Here is a 27,275-nt window from a genome sequence, read left to right as displayed (position 1 = left end):
CCTGAAGGATAGTTGGTTCTAATGAAACGCAATGCAGTAACTCTGTTCAAAGGTAGTCATCTTTAAGATGGAATACATTTTCAGCATGAATGAGATGCGCATGAAGAGATGAAGTTATTACCCAGTATGCTTTGAACGATGAGTGTCAGATTTCAAGTATGGCAATGCCTCGTGACCAGCTTTGATACCATATGTTAGAGAGTAAAAATTAGGGCCTGCTTTTCCATTTGGTGACCTTGGTTTAGATTAACGCTATCAAGTACTCTTAAATGTCAGATCCATTCCACTTGTACCAGGTATTCAGTGTTCATGTGTGGATGGTCTAAGTGTTTGGAAATCTGTGGCAGAGATGTTCACAAGTCTGAGTCAAGTCACGAGTCAATATAATATACACAAAACATATATTGGAAATGTAGCGTAGAAATAAACAAATATTATGTAAGTTCAGATAAAAAACTACAACTGATTAGCGACTGTATTTTGCCGTTTTACTTAGTGCCTTTACTTTCCTAGTCATTGTGCTAATGAATGTAATTTCCATAACAAGAAGGTACCAGTCAAATGCTTAAACTGATACGTTTTGTTGTCATTGAAAAACAAAAGTGCGCGATAGATCACGGCACAGCGGCCAAAATGCAAAACACAGCCAAAAAAAATCATAACCACTGCTTACCTTAGCTTATGTTCTTCCAGATGCTATTAAATTTATAAGCGTGTGTTGTCCCATTAGGAATAGAATCCGTTATTTTGTAAATGTGTGCTTTTAATTAAGTAAAACACTAACTCGTTAGAAAGCCAATCAAGCGTCTCAATGACACATCATGTGTGACGCAAACTGAATAAATGCAAATAACAGCATTTCTTATTTAAAAATAAAATCAGGTCTGATTGGTTCAGGAAGCGGTCTTTCAACCATTAGCTCCAATTCTGTAGGAGCGTTCCATTCACCCCAGTTCCTGTGAAGTGCACTACGTAGTGTATTCACCATTTTAAGTGAGATTCCAATTCAAAGGTAACAAAAATGTTCAAATCAAGTGAACTTCAAACTGTGTAGGGAGCGACGCTTCATCACTAAGCAAGAAGCTAGCTGTAACATTTACCCATTGTGTGCGTAGCAGGTACAATTGTCACACATAACTAATGTTAACACATGCTGACGCTAGGGACTCTTGTTGTTTACAAGTAATTTTTTTTCGAGTCTGAGTCATTTGAAACGAGTCCGAGTCGAGTCTGAAGTCGCTGTGCGTGCGACTTACATGCGACACAGACTCAAGTCCCCATCTCTGATCTGTGGAGGTTCACAAGACCCAGTCACCGTTGTTATTATTTCTTAATAGCAATAACCATTAGATCCAAGATTAAAAAAAATTTATCCCTTTATGGACAGTTTACCCTGTATGGTCAAAAGTATGTAGACACTTGATAATAAGCTTGTTTGACTTTCTAATCCAAAACCACGGGAATTAATAACCATAAAGATCGTCCCTCCTTCCCGCCTTTACATACTTTTGGCCATGTAGTGTAGACCAGCGGAACCCAACCTTTTTTGCACCACGGACCGGTTTCATATAAGATATAATTTCACGGACCGGCTCATTTGACAAATTATGTCAAATGAGCTTTTTTTTTCGCTGAAATGAGACAGTGCTCCCACCTAGGGGTGATACGAAACAATAACACCCGAAATACAAGCTTTCTGTGCGGCCCGGTAATAAATGACCCACGGACATGCACCGGTTTGCCACTGTTCCTTCCTTTGACCACTGCAGACCAGAAACACCCCACAAGAGCTGCAGTTTTGGAGATGCTCTGACCCAGTCGTCTAGCCATCACAATTTGGCCCTTGTCAAACTTGCTCAAATCCTTACACTTGCTTCTAACACATCAACTTTGAGGATAAAATGTTCACTAGCTGCCTAATATATCCCACCCACTAACAGGTGCCGTGATGAAGAGTGGTAGCCTAGTGGGTAGAGCTTTGGCCTATCAGTCGGAAGATTGTCGGTTCAAATCCAGGCTCTGCTATGCATCCACTGTTGGGCCCTTAAGCAAGGCCCTTGACCCTGTCTGCTCCAGGAGCGCCGTACAACGGCTGACCCTACGCTCTGACCCCAGCTTCCAAACAAGCTGGAATATGCACCAATCAACCTTAACCTACAATCAGCTGAATATAAACACGACTCAAGCTATTGCCCCCTAACAACCAATCATTGTTTAGTGCCAAATTAACATTTTCCCTTGCTTTCCTGAAAGCGTGCCATTACAGGATGGTATGATTAAGTAAGGTGGTGCAATTGTAGCCTGTGGAGATTTGGCATGCTCTGTGCTTGCTGGGCCTGTAATGAACCGGGTGGGTGTTCTGGACGCTACTCCGTGCTGCTGTGTGTGTGTGTGTGTGTGTGTGTGTTTATATGGCCACGCTGTCTGAAAACAATTACAGTTGGGTGTGTGTGCCAACTCAACACAAGAGCCACCAGTCTGTGACCCTGGAGAGGGGGGTGGGACCACAAATAGCTCGCTCCAGGGAGGGCAGTGAAGGGCCGGTCAGAAATGGGGTGGGGGTGTGTTAGTTAGACAATACTAACTCAGTGTGTTGGACTAGTTCACGTCGGTGTACGGAGAGAATTTGTTTAGTTTTGAACTGATTAACACAATGACTAGTCTGTGGTATTGCACAAGAGTGAATGGTGCTGACGGTAATAAGAGTCATTTTGCAGTTAAGTTCCTCTAATATTCTGTTTATCAATGTGAAATCTACATTCAACAGAAAAAAACCTACCACAGTACATCAGAAAATCTTGTATTTTGGGGCTATTGTATATTTTATATTTTTATTTTTATGGCTGTGAGGTTAAAACGGTCCTTGTGCTGTACTGGCCGTGTTAAAGTCTGATTCAAATCTGATAGGAATGGTGCACTAAGATCTAAAAAGAGCAATTCACCTTGACACCCACACCCATATACACTGACCAGCCTTGTTTCTACACTCACTGTCCATTTTTTCAGCTCCACTTACCATATAGAAGCACTTTGTAGTTCTACAATTACTGACTGTAGTCCATATGTTTCTCTGCATGCTTTGTTAGCCCCCTTTCATGCTGTTCTTCAATGCTCAGGACCCCACACAGGACCACTACAGAGCCGGTATTATTTAGGTGGTGGATGATTCTCAGCACTGCAGTGACACTGACATGGTGGTGGTGTGTTAGTGTGTGTTGTGTTGGTATGAGTGGATCAGACACAGTAGCGCTGCTGGAGTTTTTAAATACCGTGTCCACTCCCTGTCCACTCTATTAGACACTCCTACCTAGTTGTTCCACCTTGTAGATGTAAAGTCAGAGACGATTGCTCATCTATTGCTGCTGTTTGAGTCGGTCATCTTCTAGACCTTCATCAGTGGTCACAGGACGCTGCCCACGGGGCGCTGTTGGCTGGAGGTTTTTGGTTGGTGGACTATTCTCAGTACGGCAGGGACAGTGAGGTGTTTAAAAACTCCAGCAGCGCTGTGTTGGTGTGTGTTGTGCTGGTATGAGTGGATAAGACACAGCAATGCTCATGGAGTTTTTGAATACCTCACTGTCACTGCTAGACTGAGATTAGTCCACCAACCAAAAATATCCAGACAACGTTCACCCTGTGGGCAGCGTCCTGTGACCACTGATGAAGGTCTAGAAGATGACCAACTCAAACAGCAGCAATAGATGAGCGATCGTCTCTGACTTTACATCTACAAGGTGGACCAACTAGGTAGGAGTGTCTAATAGAGTGGACAGTGAGCGGACACGCTGCTGTGTCAGATCCACTCATACCAGCACAACACACACTAACACACCACCACCATGTCAGTGTCACTGCAGTGCTGAGAATCATCCACCACCTAAATAATACCTGCTCTGTGGTGGTCCTGTGGGGGTCCTGACCATTGAAGAACAGGGTGAAAGCAGGCTGAGGAACATATGGACTACAGTCAGCAATTGTAGAACTACAAAGTGCTTCTCTATGGTAAGTGGAGCTGATAAAATGGACAGTGAGTGTAGAAACAAGGAGGTGGTTTTAATGTTATGGCTGATCAGTGTAGTTCAAAAGATATTCACTTCATTGGTGTTGAAAGTGTTTTTTAACAAGCTGGTCCAAAACCATCTGTCCAAAAAAAGCAAGCAGGATACGTGCCTGGTTTGTTGGTTTGTACAAGCAACATGACATGTATACGATGGAAATGTGACCCCTGCAGGCACCCTGTTATGACTTTGTGCTTTCCCACAGTCCACAGGCCCACTGTAAGAGTCTGACCTGGTCTGTGTGTGAGTGTGTGTGTACTACATATATGTGTGTGTGTGTTGTCTTGCCAGGAATGTCTGTTACTCAGGGAGCGGCTGTCCAGTATGGACACCTGTCCGGGATGGGATTTCACAAGGCAGAATTCTACAGCCGGATAATAAGCTTGGTTGTGTTGGCCATTGGTAGCTCACTGGATAAGGTACTGGACTAGGAATCATAAGGTTTTTGGTTTAAACCCCACCAAGGCCAGGTTGCCACTTAATTGCTTGAATTGCATACTGTCACAATTGTAAGTTACTTTAGTTAAAAGTGCCAGCTAAATGCCATAAATGGGCAACGTCCTCTTGGTGACATTTAAAGCCTTAAATGACCTCAGCTCTTGCAAGAGAGACAGTATGGCCCATCGTATGCACAATTGGTTTCCACCTACCTCACCACTACATTACTGAATAATCTGGGGGATAATATTTGAAACCTTTGCTACATGTTCCTAAGCATCAGTAAGATCTACAGTATATCAGTGGTTCTCAACCAGGGGGCCAAAGCCTCCAAGAGGGGCACCCATTAGATTAAATTGAAAAGAGTAAAAAAAAAAAAGAATCACACTTAATGGGACGGGACAATCAATAGTCTATTGGCGTATGGGAGATCTCTTGAGACGTCATATAGATCTATTAAACTGCCTAAAGTCTACGTTGGGTTTTTGAGAATGGACACACATTTGATTTGCCCGCCACGAAAGTGCAAAAGTCAACAGACGGCGACTACTGAAAAATCTGATTCAGATGTTAGATAGACTAAGTTGCGAAGGGAGGCCTCCATGGATCGGACATGTTTGTCCAGCACATCCCACAGATGCTCGATTGAACTAAGATCTGGGGAATTTGGAGGCCAAGTCATCACCTCAAATTCATTGTTGTGCTCCTCAAACCATTCCTGGACCATTTTGGCTTTGTGGCAGGGCGCATTATCCTGCTGAAAGAGGCCACCGTTTCCATGAAACAATGCTCAGGTAGGCGGTATGTGTCAAAGAAACATCCACATGGATGGCAGGACCCAAGGTTTCCCAGCAGAACATTGCCCAAAGCATCACACCGCCTCCGCCTGCTTGCCTTCTTCCCATAGTGCATCCTGGTGCCATGTGTTCCCCAGGTAAGCGACGCACACGCACCCGGCCATCCAAGTGACGTAAAAGAAAACTGTATATAAATGTATATAAACTCTAAATCCCGATTGACAAAGATAATCATGACCCTGGATGTTCTCTTCAATGGGTTCCTGTAGCTGCCCGCTACCTTCAAGGTCTAACAAAACCTCGCTCTGTACCACGCAAACTCCTAGCCACTAGTCTTGCTCGACTTGATCCTCCAGCCAGAACTCAAGGAAGACAAGCATCAAGGCTCTTCTCTGTACTTGCACCCAAGTGGTACGTGGAAAGAGCTTCCCTTGTCTAAACATCGGAGTCTCTCGCCATCTTCAAAAGACGATTAAAAACCCACCTCTTTACTAAGCACTTAAGCTTATTTTGGTTCTAACAGGGTTTTCAGATTTGTATTCTTGGACTACTTAAACTAGACTACGGTAATGTAGCGCTTGTCCTCTATCGAAACTTCCTTCATTATTTCCAGACCCGGCTCTGAAAAACACCGAATGCGAAACTCATAATTAGTGCCTCGTTAGGCCCTCCTCCGTCAGGGGTTCGACCTCTTCTTGGTCTCACAAGCTCGACACGGCGAATTCCCACCGCGTATGCACAGAAAACAAACGATCCTCTCGCATTCACACACTGCACTGCAGAGGGGAACAGAAGATGCTTTGTGCTGTACGCAATTGCCCGGTCTCTATGACAACCCATAAACACAAACAGTTCACCCAATGACGGCGCTCTTACATCATCGCCTCATTGACTTATCAGGTACAAAGTGTCGGAAAGGTGGTGGTGTGTGTGTGTAAGGGGGGGGGGGTTCAGTAGATAAACAACACATTCATTAATACAGTAAGACAACGCTGAGCAAACAGTGAATGAAATTTGATCTACCGTACAATCAGAAGTGATTACTTTCAAAACCCTTTGACTCTTTGCACACCTAATCAGGTGGTGGATTTGATTTTAAATAGATATAATTGCCAATTTTACCCACAGATCTACATTGAATCACCCATAATGACCACATGAAGACCAAATTGCCTACATAGGCAGCTGAGAATTATTTAAGTCATTGACTTATACACTGATCAACCATAACATTAAAACCACCTGCTTGTTTCTACACTCCCTATCCATTTTATCAGCTCCACTTAGAGGCACTTTGTAGTTCTACAATTACTGACTGTAGTCCATCTGTTTCTCTGTATACTTTGTTAGCCCACTTTTATGCTGTTCTTCAATGTTCTTCAGTTGGGTGGTGGATCATTCTCAGCACTGCAGTGACACTGACATGGTGGTGGTGTGTTAGTGTGTGTTGTGCTGGTATGAGTGGATCAGACACAGCACTATCAGCGCTGATGGAGGTTTTTAAACACCTCACTGTCACTGCTGGACTGAAAATAGTCCACAAACCAAAAATATCCAGCCACCAGCGCCCTGTGTGCATCGTCCTGTGACCACTGATGAAGGTCTAGATCTCTGACTTTACATCTACAAGGTGAACCAACTAGGTAGGAGTGTCTAATCTGTATTTAAAAACTCCAGCAGCGCTGCTGTGTCTGATCCACTCAGACAGCACAACACACACTAACACACCACCACCATGTCAGTGTCACTGCAGTGCTGAGAATGATCCACCACCTAAATAATACCTGCTCTGTGGTGGTCCTGACCTTTGAAGAACAGGGTGAAAGCAGGCTTAAAATGATGGACTACAGTCAGTAATTGTAGAACTACAAAGTGCTTCTATATGGTAAGTGGAGCTGATAAAATGGACAGTGAGTGTAGAAACAAGGAGGTGGTTTTAATGTTAGGGCTGATCAGTGTAAGTCAGGTTATTCGAACGTGCTAACACAGTTAGCCCCATGCCATTCAAACCAATGGGATGGGGTGGAACAACGCGCTAGCATGTCAACTAACCGTGTACCAAAAAGAATTCAAACAGCCTACTTCTCTGGAGCGTGCGTAGGATGTTGTAAAATGCTGTTAATGTAGAGAGCTCACTAGGTTTTCGAACACACCCACAGATCAAAGCAGGGGTATCAATCAATATATAAGGCCTTATGTGTTCCCAGGACCATACTGCTCTTACTATAGTTTGGGCAAATTGGGCATTTGGGCAACTTACAGTAGCGTGACGGCATATTTTCTAAACAAATAAAAGTTAAGGGCCTTGCTCAAGGTCCCAACATTGGCAATCTGGCAGCGGTGGGGCTTGAACCAGCGGCCTTTTTATTACTAGTCTAGTACCCTACCACTGCTGGGGATCCCTGTTTGCATTTGAGGAGGGGTATATTGCTCGTCACGTCTCCTCCGACCTGTGCGCAGTCCTAGCGGACCCCTTCTTTTTGCCCATGCATTCTGCCCAGACGCCTCTTACACAGCGTTTGAAGACCCCACCCACATAGTCCGGTCATTCCGCCCTAGCAGACACGGTGGACAATTAGTGTCTGCTGCGGGAACTGTCAATCATGCCCGTTAGATGGCGCCCAGCTGACCGAGGAGATCTCGAAATCTCGGCGCTGGTGTGCTAGAGGTATATCCGCTGTGCGATCTGGGCACCTAGCTTCGGCTTCTTAAATAAATTGTATTACACACAACTTAAGTAGACTTACATTTTATCACAACCAGATTGCATTAGGTAAGATTTAGCAAGTACAAGGAGAACTTAAGTGCTCAGTAAAGAGGTGGGTTTTTAATTGTCTTTTCAAGAGAAGAAGAGCCTTGATGCTTGTCTTCCTTGAGTTCTGGCTGGAGGATCAACCCACAATACTAACCATTTATCAAAGGACTAGATATGATGAGCAAAATACAGACAAGTTTATTATTAAAACCATTTTAAACACTGAGACTGGGATTATCTACATGTAAACACAGTCACTGGTACATTTGTTTGAAAAACACACACATGTACAGCTTGTGCTTCTCTTAAAAGAGTTATTAATCGCTAACGAGTTGTTAAAATGATGCTGCTTGTACTCTTACGCTCAAAACATCAAATTTTAATGGCAATATCAACACTGTAAATTAGCGGCTTTAATTGCCGTCTGGGGAGACGAGGGTCGAGCCGCCGTCTATACCGACAGGAAGCGACTGCAATTAGCAGATTGGGTGCTTACTGCTGCTTTGTGTGAAAGACCACGTGCTGCCTCCAGCTGGAGAAAAAACACACGGGCGGGGGTGGGGGTCTTGGGGTTTGTTTTGACGTGGCTGGTTAAGAAGGATGGAATGGGCGGGTTGAGTTAATCAGTAAGCTAATGAAAGGATGGGATCTTAAAAACAATGAACATTGATAATAACAATAATAATGGGTTTAAGCGCATCATACGGCACCCCTGGATTCAAAGCCACAACCTTTCGTTCGATAGCCTTTATTTGTCATATATACATATACACGTGTACAGTACAACAAAATTCTTTCTTTGTGTATCCTAGCTAGTTTGGAAGCTGGGGTCAGAGCGCAGGGTCAGTCATTGTATGGCACCCCTGGAGCAGACAGGGTTAAAGGGCCTTGCTCAAGGCCCATCATGGCTGCATGGCAGAGCTGGGATGCAAACTCTCAACCTTTCAGTTGATAGCCCAAGACTCTACCACTAGGCTACCACTGTCCCTTGTTTCTACACTCACTGTCCATTTTATCAGCCTCACTTACCACATAGAAGTACTTTGTAGTTCTACAATTACTGACTGTAGTCCATATGTTTCTCTGCATGCTTTGTTAGCTCCTTTCATGCTGTTCTTCAATGGTCAGGACCCCCACAGGACCACCACAGAGCAGGTATTATTTGGGTGGTGGATCATTCTCAGCACTGCAGTGACACTGACATGGTGGTGGTGTGTTAGTGTGTGTTGTGCTGGTATGAGTGGATCAGACACAGCAATGCAGATGTTTTTAAACACCTCACTGTCACTGCTGGACTGAGAATAGTCCACCAACCAAAAATATCCAGCCATCCAGCATCCTGTGACCAATGATGAAGGTCTAGAAGATGACCAACTCAAACAGCAATAATAGATGAGCGATCGTCTCTGACTTTACATCTACAAGGTGGACCAACTAGGTAGGAGTGTCTATCAGAGGGCACAGTGATATTATATACATATATATATGTATATATACACACATTTGTAATTTTGCATATGTAATTCCCAGAGCAAACATGATCTTTTGTTTTCTACACAACCCAAAGGCAATGTTTAATATTTAAATGACACGGTCTGTACAGTCTGGCTCATTTTCTTATCTCAGTAGCTATTCTATTTCCCCATCCCTTTCTCCCCAGCCTCCACGGATGTACATTTTTAAACAGGTTTCACCACAATTCTCATTCAAATGGGTTGAGAGAATCTTTTAACAGCAGCTTACAGAGCTGTAAAGTGGGCTAGTGGCTGACAGAGCAGAGGTGTTCACAAGTCACAAAATACGAGTCCGAGTCAAGTCACGAGTCAATATAATCTACACAAAACATATATTGGAAATGTAGAGTAGAAATAAACAAATAATATGTAAGTTCAGATAAAAAACAACAACAGATTAGCAACTGTATTTTGCCGTTTTACTTAGTGCCTTTACTTTCCTAATCATTGTGCAAATAAAATGTAATTTCTGTAACAAGAAGGTACCAGTTAAAAGCTTAAACTGATACGTTTTGTTTTCATTAAAAAACAATCCAAAACACAGCAAAAAAAATCAAAACCACTGCTTACCTTAGCTTCTGTTCTTCCAGATGCGTGTGTTGTCTCATTAGGAATATAATCCGTTATTTTGTAAATGTGCTTATAATTAAAAACCTCCAAACTTTTCCCGGTTGTGAAGTAAAACACGAACTCGTTAGAAAGCCAATCATAAAGCGTTTCATTGACATCATCTGTCTGACGCAAACTGAATAAACGCAAATAACAGCATTTCTTACTAAAAATTAAAATCAGGAGGTCTGATTGGTTCAGAGAGCTTTTTGGTCTTTCAACTATTAGCGCCAATTCTGTAGGAGCGTTCCATTCAACACAGTTGTTCCTGTGAAGTGCACTACGTAGGGTATTCCACCATTTTAAGTGAGATTCGAATCTAAAGGTAACGAAAATGTTCAAATGAAGTGAACTTCAAACTGTGTAGGGAGTAGGGAGCGACGCTTCATCACTACGCCGGAAGCTGGCTGGAACATTTACCTAGTGCGTGCGTTGCGGGTTAAGGCGGCCAAAACGGGTTAATTGTCACACGTAACTAATGTTAACACGTGCTGATGCTAGAGGCTCTTGTTGTTTACAAGTCATGTCGCGTCTCATGGCGAGTCATGAGTCGAGTCCGAGTCATTTAAAACGAGTCCGAGTCGACTCGCAGACTCATGTCCCCATCTCTGACTGACAGTAGGTTGACTGAAAGGTACGGCTATTTCCAGCAGCAGAAGTTGTGTCGACGTCTGCTCTCGACACCTACACAATAGCGAACAGGGAAATTCCTGGAGCTACTTTTTGACACCAAGCTTTGAATGAGGAAGTCAGTTGTGTGAATGAGCCTCTAATACCAAAAACAGCCCAAAATAACACTTTCGACTCAGCTTCAAAGTACAAAACCTAAATTATGGTTCCCGGAGGCGTATGTATGCATTACGCCCAGCTTTCTCTTAAATCCCGCTGCTGATGAGAAAGTGGAGGAGCTCAATAAAAGCTAAACAGTCTTTATAACAGCGTAGAGTGTGTTTATTACTAGTCAGCCTACTGGAACCTTCCAGAAAGAAGAAGTAGAGGAAATAAAACAATGAATGGATTTATGGGGGGGAGGATGTAGATGTGTATCTTTCACCCACCCAATAATGTCTCTCATCTGTGTTGTCATAAAAAGACAGCCAAACTCTGGATGAATGTTTACCATTTAAAGCTAAACTTCTAAAGAGTACTAAGTACCCATAATTGAAATGACCGCAAGGAGCCAAGAGTTAGAACCCTCAGCTCATTACAGGACTTCAGATATACAGTATGAGCATGATGGATTGATGGATTGATGGATTGATGGATTGATGGATGGATGGATGGATGGATGGATGGATGGATGGATGGATGGATGGATGGATTAGATAGATAGATAGATAGATAGATAGATAGATAGATAGATAGATAGATAGATAGATAGATAGATAGACAGACAGACAGATAGATAGATAGACAGATGGACAGATGGACGGGTGAATGGACGGATACTTTAACTGATCCCGAAGGTAATTAAAGCAACCATAATAGTACCGTTCACACCACAGAATGTGTTGCTAAGTGGATGAATGCTTAATGCACAATTCAACCAATAGTAGAGACAAAAAGTCTACAAAATCAAGAAGTACATTGTATGGCCAAAATTGTGTAGACAGCCCTCTAAATTATTAAGTTCTAATAATTCAGACAAACTGTTATTTGCTAACATGAATTCATACATATATAGTATATTGTAGTTCTACAATTACTGTCTGTAGTCCATCTGTTACTCAGCATACTTTTTACCCTGCTTTCACCCTGTTCTTCAATGGTCAGGACCCCCACAGGACCACCACAGAGCAGGTATTATTTAGGTGGTGGATCATTCTCAGCACTGCAGTGACACTGACATGGTGGTGGCGTGTTAGTGTGTGTTGTGCTGGTATGAGTGGATCAGACACAGCAGCGCTGCTGGAGTTTTTAAACACTGTGTCCACTCACTGTCCGGTCTATTAGACACTCCTACCTAAGTTGGTCCACCTTGTAGATGTAAAGTCAGAGACGATCGCTCATCTACTGCTGCTGTTTGAGTCGGTCATCTTCTAGACCTTCATCAGCGGTCACAGGACGCTGCCCACGGGGCGCTGTTGGCTGGATATTTTTGGTTGGTGGACTATTCTCAGTCCAGCAGGGACAGTGAGGTGTTTAAAAACTCCATCAGCATTGCTGTGTTTGATCCACTCATACCAGCACAACACACACTAACACACCACCACCATGTCAGTGTCACTGCAGTGCTGAGAATGATCCACCACCCAAATAATACCTGCTCCGTAGTGGTCCTGGGAGAATTTAATGTACACTTCACTGCTCTTAAGTATAGCCAGTCTAAATTACAATTATTGTTTTAAATCAATGTGTGTGATGAGAAGTAACCTTGTTAAATAATGTTGCTTACGTGGCTACCACTGCAAAACCGAAATAATCAATAATCTGTTTTATTTATGCTGGAGAGCACAAAAATAATAGTGTTTTTTGTACCAAGTCTGACACTTCTTTGCTGCTAGCCAATGTACTTCTGAATATGGGGTAATTCAGAAAGGGAAAGCCCACATCTGTTTGGGGAAAAACAGAAACGTAACATAACATCGAACTGGGTGTGATTGTTTCCTTATAGTGAAGGAAACATGACTGTGGTTGGAGAGCATTACACCAACGGTGAAACCAAACAAGAATACATCTTAATGAACCTTGAAGGAACAACTGAAAGAGAAGTGCCATTATGTTCTTCAACGACCAAGAAGTGAAAAGATTTTCTGATAACAAGACAGTACAAGACACCACTACACCGTATCCAAACTAAAGTACAAGACACTCATTTCCTGCGAGATACACTTATAGCCACAAGCCAGCATGAGCGATGAAAGCGTGCAGCCAACAAGAGCTTGTTTCAGCATGATCATCCAGGATTGAGCATTTTAAAACGTCTTCAGAACAATCACCACATGCCCCATCGTGCCCAATTAAAGCGCAAGGCTTCTAAATCTGACTGATTGTACTGGTATTTGGCATCTAACAGGACCGGCATCTATTAATTTTACTTTTAATTAAGGGCTGTTGCTACCTGAGAGCTGCCTAGGTTATGTCTCAAATGCGTCTGGGGTCCTGGGTTTGACACTGGGCCCCTGTCTGCAAGGAGCATCCCATGGACCTTCTCCTACACTAAATTGCCAAAGGTATTCACTCGTCTGCCTACAAACACACATATGAACTTCTTATTCTTAATCCATAGGGTTTAATATGATGTCGGCCCACCCTTTGCAGCTATAACAGCTTCAACTCTTCTGGGAAGGCTTTCCACAAGGTTTAGGAGTGTGTTTATGGGAATTTTTGACCGTTCTTCCAGAAGCGCATTTGTGAGGTCAGACACTGATGTTGGACGAGAAGGCCTGGCTCGCAGTCTCCGCTCTAATTCATCGCAAAGGTGTTCTGTCGGGTTGAGGTCAGGACTCTGCGCAGGCCAGTCAAGTTCTTCCACACCAAACTCGCTCATCCGCGTCTTTATGGATCTTGCTTTGTGCACTGGTGCGCAGTCAAGTTGGAGAGCAGTCCCAAACTGTTCTCACAAAGTTGGGAGCATGAAATTGTCCAAAATCTCTTGGTATGCTGAAGCATTAAGAGTTCCTTTCACTGGAACTAAGGGGCCGAGTCCAACTCCTGAAAAACAACCCCACATCATGATCCCCCCTCCACCAAACTTTACACTTGGCACAATGCAGTCAGACAAGTACCGTTCTTCTGGCAACCGCCAAACCCAGACTCATCCATCGGATTGCCAGACGGAGAAGATTCGTCACTCCAGAGAACACGTCTCCACTGCTCTAGAGTCCAGTGGCGGTGTGCTTTACACCACTGCATCTGACACTTTGCATTGCGCTTGGTGATGGCCATGGAAACCCATTCCATGAAGCTCTACGCACTGTTCTTCAGCTAATCTGAAGGCCACATGAAGTTTGGAGGTCTGTAGCGATTGACTCTGCAGAAAGTTGGCGACCTCTGCGCACTATGCGCCTCAGCATCCGCTGACCCCGCTCTATCATTTTACGTGGCCTACCACTTTGTGGCTGAGTTGCTGTCGTTCCCAATCACTTCCACTTTGTTATAATACCACTGACAGGTGACTGTGGAATATTTAGTAGTGAGGAAATTTCACGACTGGACTTGTTGCACAGGTGGCATCCTATCACGGTACCACGCTGGAATTCACTGAGCTCCTGAGAGCGACCCATTCTTTCACAAATGTTTGTAGAAGCAGTCTTTTGAACACTTTTGGCAAAATAGTGTATTTGGCTTCGTCTCAAACAACACATGATGATAAACCACCAACAGTGACACTACAATTCTAACAAGAATTCTATCTATTATATTATATGATATTATAGTAGAATTATTATATATAGTAATATATAATTCTATATATAATATATAATAATATATATTATTATTATATTATATATATTATATAATATTATATAATTCTAGTATTATATTATAGAATTATAATTATATTATATTTATTATATTATATTATATTATTATTTTATTATATTATATATTATAATGTATTATATTATATTATATTAATTATATAATTCTATCAAGAGCTTACTTCATACCCTGGAGGTGTTTCGACAGAGCACCTTCAGTCACAGACTGATTCCTCCAAAATGCAGGACTGAACGCTACAGAAAATCTACAAGCGCCTACTGTGTTCTCAAGTCTCCACAGTTGTTGAACCCCCTGTAGATTTGGTCCCCAGCAATGTTCAATTCATGGCTACGTCCTTGGTTGACCATATAATGATCTGTCGCCCAGTCCAGAGTGTGTTTCTGCCTTGCAACCATCATTTCCCTTACTAGGATTTGACCCTTTCCCTTACACCCTGACCCTTAGTAAGATGAAGTGATTACTTAAAACTATGAATATGAATGTATGTGGAAAAATTGAGCTTTGAGCTTTGGGCTACACTACAATTTTAACAAGAGCTTACAATCACCTACCATGTTCCCAAGTCTCCACAGCGTCCGGCTCCTCTCTACTTAACATTCTGCTTATCCTCCTGGACATGGATAAAAGAATCCCGGAAAACGGAGGGCCGCTCTGCTTCCGCTGCAATGGTTGCCTTTCTGTTCTAACACTCGTACCTGGGTCAGAGGCTAAACGCAGGTAAGACGGTCTGGTGCTGGCCGAGCCAGGCCTGTCAGGTTGAACATGTGCTAACAGAATGCCCGAGCCGGTGACCCCACTAATATCGGGGAGGTTGGCAGGGAGGGTGTAGTTGTCCCAGTGGGAGCAGGTCAGATTCCGACAGTGTAAGGATTGCGTGGACCAGATTCTGCTCTTCAGGCTGTCCAAGGGCTCAACGGGGGCAGAGTTGGAGCGGTGTTTCAGCCAAGGCCTGGCGAGCATACGTCGAGGCTGAGGGCTTTCTCTGGTGCCAGTTCGACAGCGGGACGAGCTTCTGCCTTTCCTTTGAAGACTCATTTTGAACAGAAGCCTTTAAAGAGAAGTTGACGGCAGACCGATCTTTCACAACAATCGACGTTTTCAAATGAAGAATTCTTCGTTCCTCATGTCAGTTTCAGTCGAACACGACTCCCACTGCAGCCTTAGCTCACAGACGACCTATCCTACAAGCGACAACTTTAAATATAATGAGAAAAAGATACGAAAAAGACAAGAAAGGGTCCAGACTCCACTCTTAGTTACGAACACGTCCACTGGTTGTTTCTTCATCTACCACTTCCTGCTGTGTGTGTGTCGTTCTTGTCTCTACTTCCTTTCAGGAAGCATCACGCTCACAGATTGACACTCGTTCTCACTCATCCAATCAAATGATGTAAAGTTGCGTCAGGGCCCCCTGTGAGGTTTTCGTGCTTTGGTGCATGAAATTCGGCAGAAAACCACGATGAAGTACAGAGAAGAGACTGATGGACAACTGTGTCAACTTAAATCCATACGCTGTTTTCTGCTTAGCCAATAAAAAAATGGACACGATCACCTAAATTTACAACCCCAAATCAGAAAAAGTTGGGACAGCATGAAAAATGCATTGACTTTTATTTCATTGCAGACAGGATGAACCTGAGATATTTCATGTTGCATCTGGTCAACTTTATTTCATTTATTAATAAACATCCATTCCTGCATTTCAGGCCTGCAACGCATTCCAAAAAAAGTTGGGACAGTAAAGCATTTACCACTATGTAATGTTGCCATTCCTTCTCACCACACTTAAAAGACGATTTAGTGTTTCAGCTTTTATTTTGTCTCATTCTTCCTGCAAACACGTCTTAAGATGTGCAACAGTACGTGGTCGTCGTTGTCGCATTTTTTCCGTTTCAAAATTCTCCACACATTCTCTATTGGAGATGGGTCAGGACTGCAGGCAGGCCAGTCCAGTACCCGTACCCTCTTCTTCCACAGCTGTGCCTGTGTAATGTATGTCCCTGGAAAAGATGACATCTTGAAGGCAGCACATGTTGCTCTAAGATCTCAATTAACTTTTCTGCATTAATGCTGCCATCACAGAAGTGTTAACGACCTTTGCCAAGTGCACTGACACACCCCCATACCATGACAGACCCTGGCTTTTGGACTTGTTCCTGATAACAGTCTGGATGGTCCTTTTTGTCTTTTTCCAAAACAGACCTGGAATGCTGATTCATCTGACCACAATACACGTTTCCACTGTGTGATGGTCCATCCAGGATGCCTCCGAGCCCAGAGAAGTCGACGCCGCTTCTGGACATGGTTAACATAAGGCTTCTTTTTTGCACAGTAAAGTTTTAAGTGGCATTTGTGCATGTAACTCTGTATTGTAGTGCCTGACAAAGGTTTGCCAAAGTAATCCCTCAGCCATGTGGTCATATCAGCTATTGTTGAGTGGCGGTTCTTGATGCAGTGCCGTCTGAGGGATCAAAGCTTGCGCCCTTGGCCTTTAAGCACTGAAATTCCTCCCAATTCCTTGAATCGTTTAATGATATTATGCACTGTAGAGGGAGAAATATGCAAATCCCTTCCAATCTTTCTTTGAGGAACATTGTTTTGCAAACTGGAGATCCTCTGATCATCTTTGCTCATCAAAGACTCAGCCTTTCCTGGATGCTGCTTTTGTACCAAAGATGATTACAATCACCTGTTTGGAATCACATAATTATTTAGTTTTTTCACCTCATTACTAGCCCTAAATTGCACCCGTCCCAACTTTTTTAAGAATGTGTTGCAGGCCTGAAATGAAAGAATGGAGGTAAATTAACAAATTAAATGAAGTTGAGCAGACAAAACATGAAATATCTTAGAAAAACTGCTTAAAAGTTTATATACCAGTGGGCGCACGTTTAAATGCTGGCAGCAAACCTGGTGGTAGTTAAGTCTTATTTATCCGAGACAGTATTTAGCGCCGAAGCTAAAGTACGAGCGCTCTCTCCACAAGTGTTTTGACAAACTGTTCGCGAATGCATCTGTACACAGCACATTTCATTTCATGCATGCTATCATTTCAGTTTAATAATACCAGAACCATTAGCGTTATTCAGCTGTAAGCCATCATCACAGGAGCAGTACCAACAATGAAAGCAAGCTATGCTAAATGTAAATAGAATGAAGCTGGTAATTTGAGACAGCTGTGTTATTTGTTGATGTTGATAATAGTCCATCTGTCCCGTACCAGTCAACATTAAGCGTTTGCAATACAAAATGTCAGCAGATGCAATCTGAAAACATACCGAGCCTGAATTAATAACAGTACCACAGTTTACACGCTACTCTGTAAGCTATATCTCATTAAGTGTTCACAATATGGGTCAGAAAGGGTATATAAGTGTTCCAAAATGTAAATTACACAAGAAAATAAGTATAACTAATCATAAAATACAATTATTCACGAGAAAGTCTCACAGGATTAAGATTATTTAACTGGTACATCATATTTAGTCAGTAAACTTACCAGAACACATGGCTGGATGCTAATGCTAATGCTACCAAGTTGTACAGTATACACGATCAGTCATAACATTAAAACCACTTTCTTGTTCCTATACTCACTGTCCATTTTATCAGCTCCACTTACAATATAGAAGCACTTTAATTATTTATTATTTAGGTGGTGGATCATTCTCAGCACTGCAGTGACACTGACATGGGTGGTGGTGTGTTAGTGTGTGTTGTGCTGGTATGAGTGGATCAGACACAGCAGTGCTGCTGGAGTTTTTAAGTACCGTGTCCACTCACTGTCCACTCTATTAGACTCTCCTACCTAGTTGGTCCACCTTGTAGATGTAAAGTCAGAGACGATCGCTCTGTTGATCTATTGCTGCTGTTTGAGTTGGTCATCTTCTAGACCTTCATCGGTGGTCACAGGACGCTGCCCACGGGGCGCTGTCGGCTGGATATATTTTTGGTTGGTGGACTATTCTCAGTCCAGCAGGGACAGTGAGGTGTTTAAAAACTCCATCAGCATTGCTGTGTCTTATCCACTCATACCAGCACAACACACACTAACACACCACCACCATGTCAGTGTCACTGCAGTGCTGAGAATGATCCACCACCCAAATAATACCTGCTCTGTGGTGGTCCTGGGAGAGTCCTGACCATTGAAGAACAGCATGAAAGGGGGCTAACAAAGCATGCAGAGAAACAGATGGACTACAGTCAGTAATTGTAGAACTATAAAGTGCTCCAATATGGTAAGTGAAGCCAATAAAATGGACAATGTGTGTAGAAACAAGGAGGTGGTTTTAATGTTGTGGCTGATCGGTGTATTTCACCGACAGTCTTCCTGTCAGTCATTCTGGAGTGCATTTTGAATGGAAGCAGCTGTTACGTGCTAATGCTAACCCCTTCCCGAGAGGGACACACAGCTATTTATTTACTCCCGTTTCCTGTTTACCTGCACTTTACACCTCTTAACGTAAAGATACCAACACAGGGAATGTGACACCCCTGATGGAACCCAACCGTAGAACTAAAATAACGACGATCTCCGCAATTCGGCAAGGATGGTTTAGGTTTCCTAATTGCTTTTGTTCTAAATGGATAAAGTCTTGAGTTTCTGTCTCAACACCGGAGTGTTTCCAGTGTTCTTAAAGCCCCTCAAGAAGAGTTCAGTCTGGACTATAGCAATTAACACCTTGTTACAGCTGCATCACGAACAAGGTGTCCAGAGACCGGGTGTGAAAGCATTCATTAAACACTAGCACACCAAAAGCACCACTGCAGGAGTAGGATTGTCCCAGCTGTAGTGTCCAGCTGGGAAACATCATCCACCCACAAGATCCAAAGAAAGATATGTTCTATCCAGATGACTCATCAGATGATCCAAAATCATACCAATTCATGACCAATCAAACCATGTGTTAGTAATAAATGCGAGAATACATTTATTAATCGATTCAGGGAATTAGGAGGAATTTCAGTTCGTAAAGGCCAAGGGTGCAAGCTTAAGCTGAACTCCTGTGATCTTCCACCCCTTAGACCACATGGGTGAGGGATTACTTTGGCAAACCTTTGTCAAGCACAACAATACAGAGTTACATGCACAAATGCCACTTAAAACTTTACTGTGCAAAACAGAAGCCTTATGTTAACCATGTCCAGAAGTGGCGTCGACTTCTCTGGGCTTGGAGGCATCTAGGATGGACCATCACACAGTGGAAACGTGTATTGTGGTCAGATGAATCAGCATTCCAGAAAAGGACCATCCAGACTGTTATCAGGAACAAGTCCAAAAGCCAGGGTCTGTATGAGGGTGTGTCAGTGCCGTTAGCAAAGGTCATTCACACTTCTGTGATGCAGCATTAATGCAGAAAAGTACATTGAGATCTTAGAGCAACATGTGCTGCCTTCAAGACGTCATCTTTTCCAGGGACGTCCGTGCATTTTTCAACAAGACGATGCAAAACCACATGCTGCACACATTACAAAGGCACGACTGTGGAATAAGAGGGTACGGGTACTGGACTGTCCTGCCTGCAGTCTTGACCTGTCCCCAATAGAGAATGTGTGGAGAATTTTGAAACGAAAAATGTGACAACGAAGACCCCGTACTGTTACACATCTTAAGACGTGTTTGCAGGAAGAATGAGACAAAATAAAAGCTGAAACACTAAATCACTTGGTATCCTCGGTGCCAAAACGTTTTTTAAGTTTGGTGAAAAGGAATGGCAACATTACAAAGTGGTAAATGCTTTACTGTCCCAACTTTTTTTGGAATGTGTTGCAGGCCTGAAATGCAGGAATAGATGTTTATTAATAACAGAAATTAAGTTGAGCAGATAAACATGAAATATATCAGGTTCATCCTGTCTGCAATCAAATAAAAGTCAAAGTAAATGTTGTTTTTTGTTTCATTTTCCATGCTGTCCAAACTTTTTCTAATTTGGGGTTGTACTTTGCTCTATGCAACTCTAAAAGGATTCTTGCTTTAAACATGACTACAAATAATAATAAAAAAAACTGTAAATGTATTTTATTGTTGTGTTTGCTTTTATTAATGGGTGAGTTATCTATAGCTAAAATGCTAAGTCACAGAGCTAAAGTGCTAAATGGCTACATGAACCACATTGCCTGACAACAGTTTAAAATTTTAGTATTGTAGAGTCTAGCTGTACTTTTTTAAATATGTATAAACTAAAGAGTGTAATTTAATTATTGTAAGGATTAAGCAGCGTAATCAATTAGCTCATCATGAAGTAACTACAACATGCTAAATACATGCATGAGCTTATTAGCTTGTTAGCATTTTATTCACTAGAACCGCAGCTGTTCCAAAAACAAATGGCAACCAAATGACCAAAATATGACTTAACTGTTACGTATGCAGACATCCCAAGTTGCAAAAACTCATTTCAGGGAGGTACCCCCGGACCCAGACCTCAACCCCGACCCCCCAAGCCCAAAAAAACCCCCCCAAAAAAAAAAAAAAAAAAGGCTATAAAACCTCTCGCATACACTAAAGGATATGGGTGATAACAGAACTTTAAGGAGCTGCTAACTGAGCTACTAAGCTAACTGTTCGCGTCACAAACACATTAATGTGTACTACATAGTGCACTAGAGAGTGTGAAAGATAATGTGCATAGTGCACTAGATTGTATATTAGAAAAGAATTTATGTTCCTTACTTAGTGCACTAGATAGTGTACTACATAATAGACTTATGTTTCTTACATAATGCTTTAGGTAGCGTATTAGTTAACGGATTTAGGTTCCCTATGTAGTGCACTAGATAGTGAATTAGACAATTGGTTTATGTTGCCTACACAGTGCACTAAATTATATATCAGATCACGGATTTATGTTCCCTACATAGTGCACTAGATAGTGTATTAGATAATGCATTCATGTTCACTATATAGTGCACTAGAAAGTATAACTGGATAATGATTTGTGTTCCTTACATAGTGCACTAGATAGTGTATTACATAATTAATTATGTTCCCTACATAGTGCACTAAATTATATATCAGATCACGGATTTATGTTCCCTACATAGTGCACTAGATAGTATTTTAGATATGAATTTATGTTCCCTACGTAGTGCACTAGATAGTGAATTAGACAATTGGTTTATGTTCCCTACATAGTGCACTAGATAGTGTATTAGATAACGCATTCATGTTCACTACATAGTGCACTAGAAATTATAACTAAATGATGATTTATGTTCCCTACACAGTGCGCTAGATTGTATATCAGATAACGGATTTAATACGCGATGGGGAATAAAGTCTGTGTCGCCTGCGTGCGCGTGTGTGTCGCTCTTGGCCGCTCATTCTAGATTCCGGGAGATTTTATCTGACTTGCGGGCATCAGGGAGCCGCTATGTATATGCGGGAGACTCCCGGAACTTCCGGGAGACTTGGGATGTCTGAAGTAACTAACTATGCTAAATCCATGCATGAGCTTATTAGCTTGTTGGCTTTTTATTCCCTAGAACCGCAGCTGTTCCTACAACAAATGGCAACCAAATGATCAAAATATGACTAACTCTGTTACGTATCTCTGACCGACAGCTAAAAATAAAGACCTCCAGAACCAACAATGAACCACATGTGAACAACAGGTTCGTGGCTTGACCGCAGCCTAACACATGTGATGTAACAAGCTCCATGCCTCAACCACAGCACAGTCTTCTATCATCTTTAAGACGATTGACTGCTCAATCAGATATTGTAAAGCATCATTAGCACTTAACTGGGGTTAACTGGGGTTAACTGGGGTCACTTGAGAGTGCAATTGTAGAAATGTACATGCATGGAGACTCTAATGGTATTAGAATTAAACTGTGTGGAATTAATTTGTATTTATAATTCAGAGTAACATCTGAAACAGTGTGTGTGGTTTCCCGTCTTGCCCTACATGGACTGATATCTTTGTGAATTCCCCGAATTCCCCATCAGTCAGGGCAGGGGTAAATGAAGTTATAATTGGGGGAACTGGACATGTGGGGGAAAAAAAAAAATATATATATATATTTTTTTTTTCCCCCCCAACTTCGTCCTCTATACTGATTCGACCCTTCACCGCTGACCGAGGATGCCTCTCAACTGACTTACGCCCCCTCCGGCACGTACGGTCAGTACAGACTGCATTTTTTCACCTGCACGGGTCGAGTTCATACACTTGACGAGCACTGTGTACGGAGGGCCACACCCCCATCAGCATTATTCCTCAGCCCTGTGCAGGCGCCATCAGTCAGCCAGCAGGGGCCGCAGTTGCACCAGTTATGACGACCTATGATCCGACTTTCAACAGCCAATCGCTGTTCATGCTGCCGCCCAGCCCAGTCGGAAAGGCAGAGCTGAGATTCGATACGATGTATTCGAAACCCCAACTCTGGTGCGCTAGCGTACTTTACCGCTGCGCCACCTGAGAGGCTCATATTTTATATATGTTATATTAACTGGGAAACACTAGCACACCAATCCATCCTTCACTCAGACGTAGTGAATTATTTCTGTCTAGACGTCTGGCTGGCCATTAGAACTGCTGAGATTCAAACCCTTTTCAGTGTGGTGGTGGGCTAGCGTAACATACAGTGTATCACAAAAGTGAGTACACCCCTCACATTTCTGCAAATATTTTATTATATCTTTTCATGGGACAACACTATAGAAATAAAACTTGGATATAACTTAGTAGTCAGTAGTCAGTGTACAGCTTGTATAGCAGTGTAGATTTACTGTCTTCTGAAAATAACTCAACACACAGCCATTAATGTCCAAATGGCTGGCAACATAAGTGAGTACACCCCACAGTGAACATGTCCAAATTGCGCCCAAAGTGTCAATATTTTGTGTGACCACCATTATTATCCAGCACTGCCTTAACCCTCCTGGGCATGGAATTCACCAGAGCTGCACAGGTTGCTACTGGAATCCTCTTCCACTCCTCCATGATGACATCACGGAGCTGGTGGATGTTAGACACCTTGAACTCCTCCACCTTCCACTTGAGGATGCGCCACAGGTGCTCAATTGGGTTTAATCCATCACATTTACCTTCAGTTTTCGAAGGGAGGGGATCATGCTCTGTTTCAGAATGTCACAGTACATGTTGGAATTCATGTTTCCCTCAATGAACTGCAGCTCCCCAGTGCCAGCAACACTCATGCAGCCCAAGACCATGATGCTACCACCACCATGCTTGACTGTAGGCAAGATACAGTTGTCTTGGTACTTCTCACCAGGGCGCCGCCACACATGCTGGACACCATCTGAGCCAAACAAGTTTATCTTGGTCTCGTCAGACCACAGGGCATTCCAGTAATCCATGTTCTTGGACTGCTTGTCTTCAGCAAACTGTTTGCGGGCTTTCTTGTGCGTCAGCTTCCTTCTGGGATGACGACCATGCAGACCGAGTTGATGCAGTGTGCGGCGTATGGTCTGAGCACTGACAGGCTGACCTCCCACGTCTTCAACCTCTGCAGCAATGCTGGCAGCACTCATGTGTCTATTTTTTAAAGCCAACCTCTGGATATGACGCCGAACACGTGGACTCAACTTCTTTGGTCGACCCTGGCGAAGCCTGTTCCGAGTGGAACCTGTCCTGGAAAACCGCTGTATGACCTTGGCCACCATGCTGTAGCTCAGTTTCAGGGTGTTAGCAATCTTCTTATAGCCCAGGCCATCTTTGTGGAGAGCAACAATTCTATTTCTCACATCCTCAGAGAGTTCTTTGCCATGAGGTGCCATGTTGAATATCCAGTGGCCAGTATGAGAGAATTGTACCCAAAACACCAAATTTAACAGCCCTGCTCCCCATTTACACCTGGGACCTTGACACATGACACCAGGGAGGGACAACAACACATTTGGGCACAATTTGGACATGTTCACTGTGGGGTGTACTCACTTATGTTGCCAGCTATTTAGACATTAATGGCTGTGTGTTGAGTTATTTTCAGAAGACAGTAAATCTACACTGCTATACAAGCTGTACACTGACTACTCTAAATTATATCCAAGTTTCATGTCTATAGTGTTGTCCCATGAAAAGATATAATGAAATATTTGCAGAAATGTGAGGGGTGTACTCACTTTTGTGATACACTGTATATATATACTGTATATATATATATATATTTTTTTTTTCCCCCAATTTCGTCCTCTATACTGATTCGACCCTTCACCGCTGACCGAGGATGCCTCTCAACTGACTTACGCCCCCTCCGGCACGTACGGTCAGTACAGACTGCATTTTTTCACCTGCACGGGTCGAGTTCATACACTTGACGAGCACTGTGTACGGAGGGCCACACCCCCATCAGCATTATTCCTCAGCCCTGTGCAGGCGCCATCAGTCAGCCAGCAGGGGCCGCAGTTGCACCAGTTATGACGACCTATGATCCGACTTTCAACAGCCAATCGCTGTTCATGCTGCCGCCCAGCCCAGTCGGAAAGGCAGAGCTGAGATTCGATACGATGTATTCGAAACCCCAACTCTGGTGCGCTAGCGTACTTTACCGCTGCGCCACCTGAGAGGCTCATATTTTATATATGTTATATTAACTGGGAAACACTAGCACACCAATCCATCCTTCACTCAGACGTAGTGAATTATTTCTGTCTAGACGTCTGGCTGGCCATTAGCACTGCTGAGATTCAAACCCTTTTCAGTGTGGTGGTGGGCTAGCGTAACATATACTGTAATATAAGGGTAGGAGGTTAATGCTGGTTCTGATAGAAAGGTGTTATAATACACAGCTTACAGGAATTAAAGGATCTGATGCTAGCATCTTGGTGCCAGATACCACAGCACACATTCAGGAGTCTAGTGGAGTCCATGCCTCGATAATCAGGGCTGTTTTGGCAGCATGTATGCATGTGTATATGTATAACAATCATTTAGAATTCTAAAAGGTAACCTAAGTCAACTTCTAAGTGCTAGAAGTGCATGAGTAGGCCAAATTAATTCCGAGTCACAGGCGGGCAAACAGTTTAATAGTGTGTGTGTGTGTGTGTGTGTGTGTGTTTGTTCATTCACAGTAATCTTCTCCCAAGCAAACTCATGTGATGCTCCATGCTCAGATGTCATTTGTTTGACTACAGAGGACATTAAATGACACTGCCCAGACTCTAAACATCTACCAACAGCAGCAATCACCTCAAGCTGTGTAAGTATAAAAGTAAGAGTTTAATCCACTGAGTGAATCATTATGCTATTAGTTATTGCTTGCAGTACACCGAATACGCCTATATTACATCATTACAAACATCCTGGGATAATATGATAACAACAGATATGTCAGGAAAATGTAGAGCATTTAAATAGCACTATGGGGGTTAGGTTTTTTAGACTTCTGAAATGAAACTAGTGTGCAAAACTCACCATAGACCCTGGAGCAGATAGGGTTAAGGGCCTTGCTCAAGGGTCCTAGTGCATTTATCTGCATTGATATAAAACTACTACTACTAATAATAAACAATCGTGCAACGCAAGGTCATCTAAATTTCAGTACTAACACGTGTCCCCTGCGGTCATGATGTATTTTTTTTGTATGACAAGTTTGTATTGTTGATTATCATAATATTTTAAATGTTTTTGACTATTATTAAGAATTCAAATAATTAAAAATGTAATTTATCAGTGAAGGTCCCTTAAACTGGTTGTATTTGATTTTTATATTTTTATATTTTATTTTTATTTTTACATTTTATTTTTCCACTCAGGCCAACACATAGTTAAGTAGGAATTTATATAACCTGGAATTTTTTGTACAAAAAAACCTCTGTTTGTTGAATGTCTTATATGAAGGATTCTTCTAAAAGTAAAAAACAAATTTACTCTGGTAAGAACTGCATTAGTCTTCCTTCTGGAAAATGTATTTATTTATATATTATATATATGTATATATATTATTTATATATATTATTAAAAAAAAAAAAAAAAAAAAAAAAATATATATATATACAGGTCCTTCTCAAAAAATTAGCATATTGTGATAAAGTTCATTATTTTCCATAATGTAATGATAAAAATTTAACTTTCATATATTTTAGATTCATTGCACAGCAACTGAAATATTTCAGGTCTTTTATTGTTTTAATACTGATGATTTTGGCATACAGCTCATGAAAACCCAAAATTCCTATCTCAAAAAATTAGCATATCATGAAAAGGTTCTCTAAACGAGCTATTAACCTAATCATCTGAATCAACGAATTAACTCTAAACACCTGCAAAAGATTCCTGAGGCTTTTAAAAACTCCCAGCCTGGTTCATTACTCAAAACTGCAATCATGGGTAAGACTGCCGACCTGACTGCTGTCCAGAAGGCCATCATTGACACCCTCAAGCAAGAGGGTAAGACACAGAAAGACATTTCTGAACGAATAGGCTGTTCCCAGAGTGCTGTATCAAGGCACCTCAGTGGGAAGTCTGTGGGAAGGAAAAAGTGTGGCAGAAAACGCTGCACAACGAGAAGAGGTGACCGGACCCTGAGGAAGATTGTGGAGAAGGGCCGATTCCAGACCTTGGGGGACCTGCGGAAGCAGTGGACTGAGTCTGGAGTAGAAACATCCAGAGCCACCGTGCACAGGCGTATGCAGGAAATGGGCTACAGGTGCCGCATTCCCCAGGTCAAGCCACTTTTGAACCAGAAA

General features: G+C 42.4%; 1 protein-coding gene across 1 annotated transcript in view; it reads right to left on the bottom strand.

Annotated features, from left to right (window-relative positions):
- rasal2 (RAS protein activator like 2) overlaps nt 1–15,652 on the bottom strand; it is a 95,467-nt gene extending 79,815 nt beyond the window's left edge. The window contains exon 1 of the mRNA XM_062992847.1: nt 15,313–15,652. Coding sequence (XP_062848917.1) covers nt 15,313–15,652 — 340 coding nt within the window. The remainder of the gene's footprint in view (nt 1–15,312) is intronic.
- Nucleotides 15,653–27,275: the final 11,623 nt, after the last annotated feature.

The sequence above is a fragment of the Trichomycterus rosablanca genome, chromosome 4 (genome assembly GCF_030014385.1).
Source record: "Trichomycterus rosablanca isolate fTriRos1 chromosome 4, fTriRos1.hap1, whole genome shotgun sequence".
NCBI classification, from domain to species: domain Eukaryota; kingdom Metazoa; phylum Chordata; class Actinopteri; order Siluriformes; family Trichomycteridae; genus Trichomycterus; species Trichomycterus rosablanca.
This window is presented reverse-complemented; position numbering and strand designations above follow the sequence as displayed.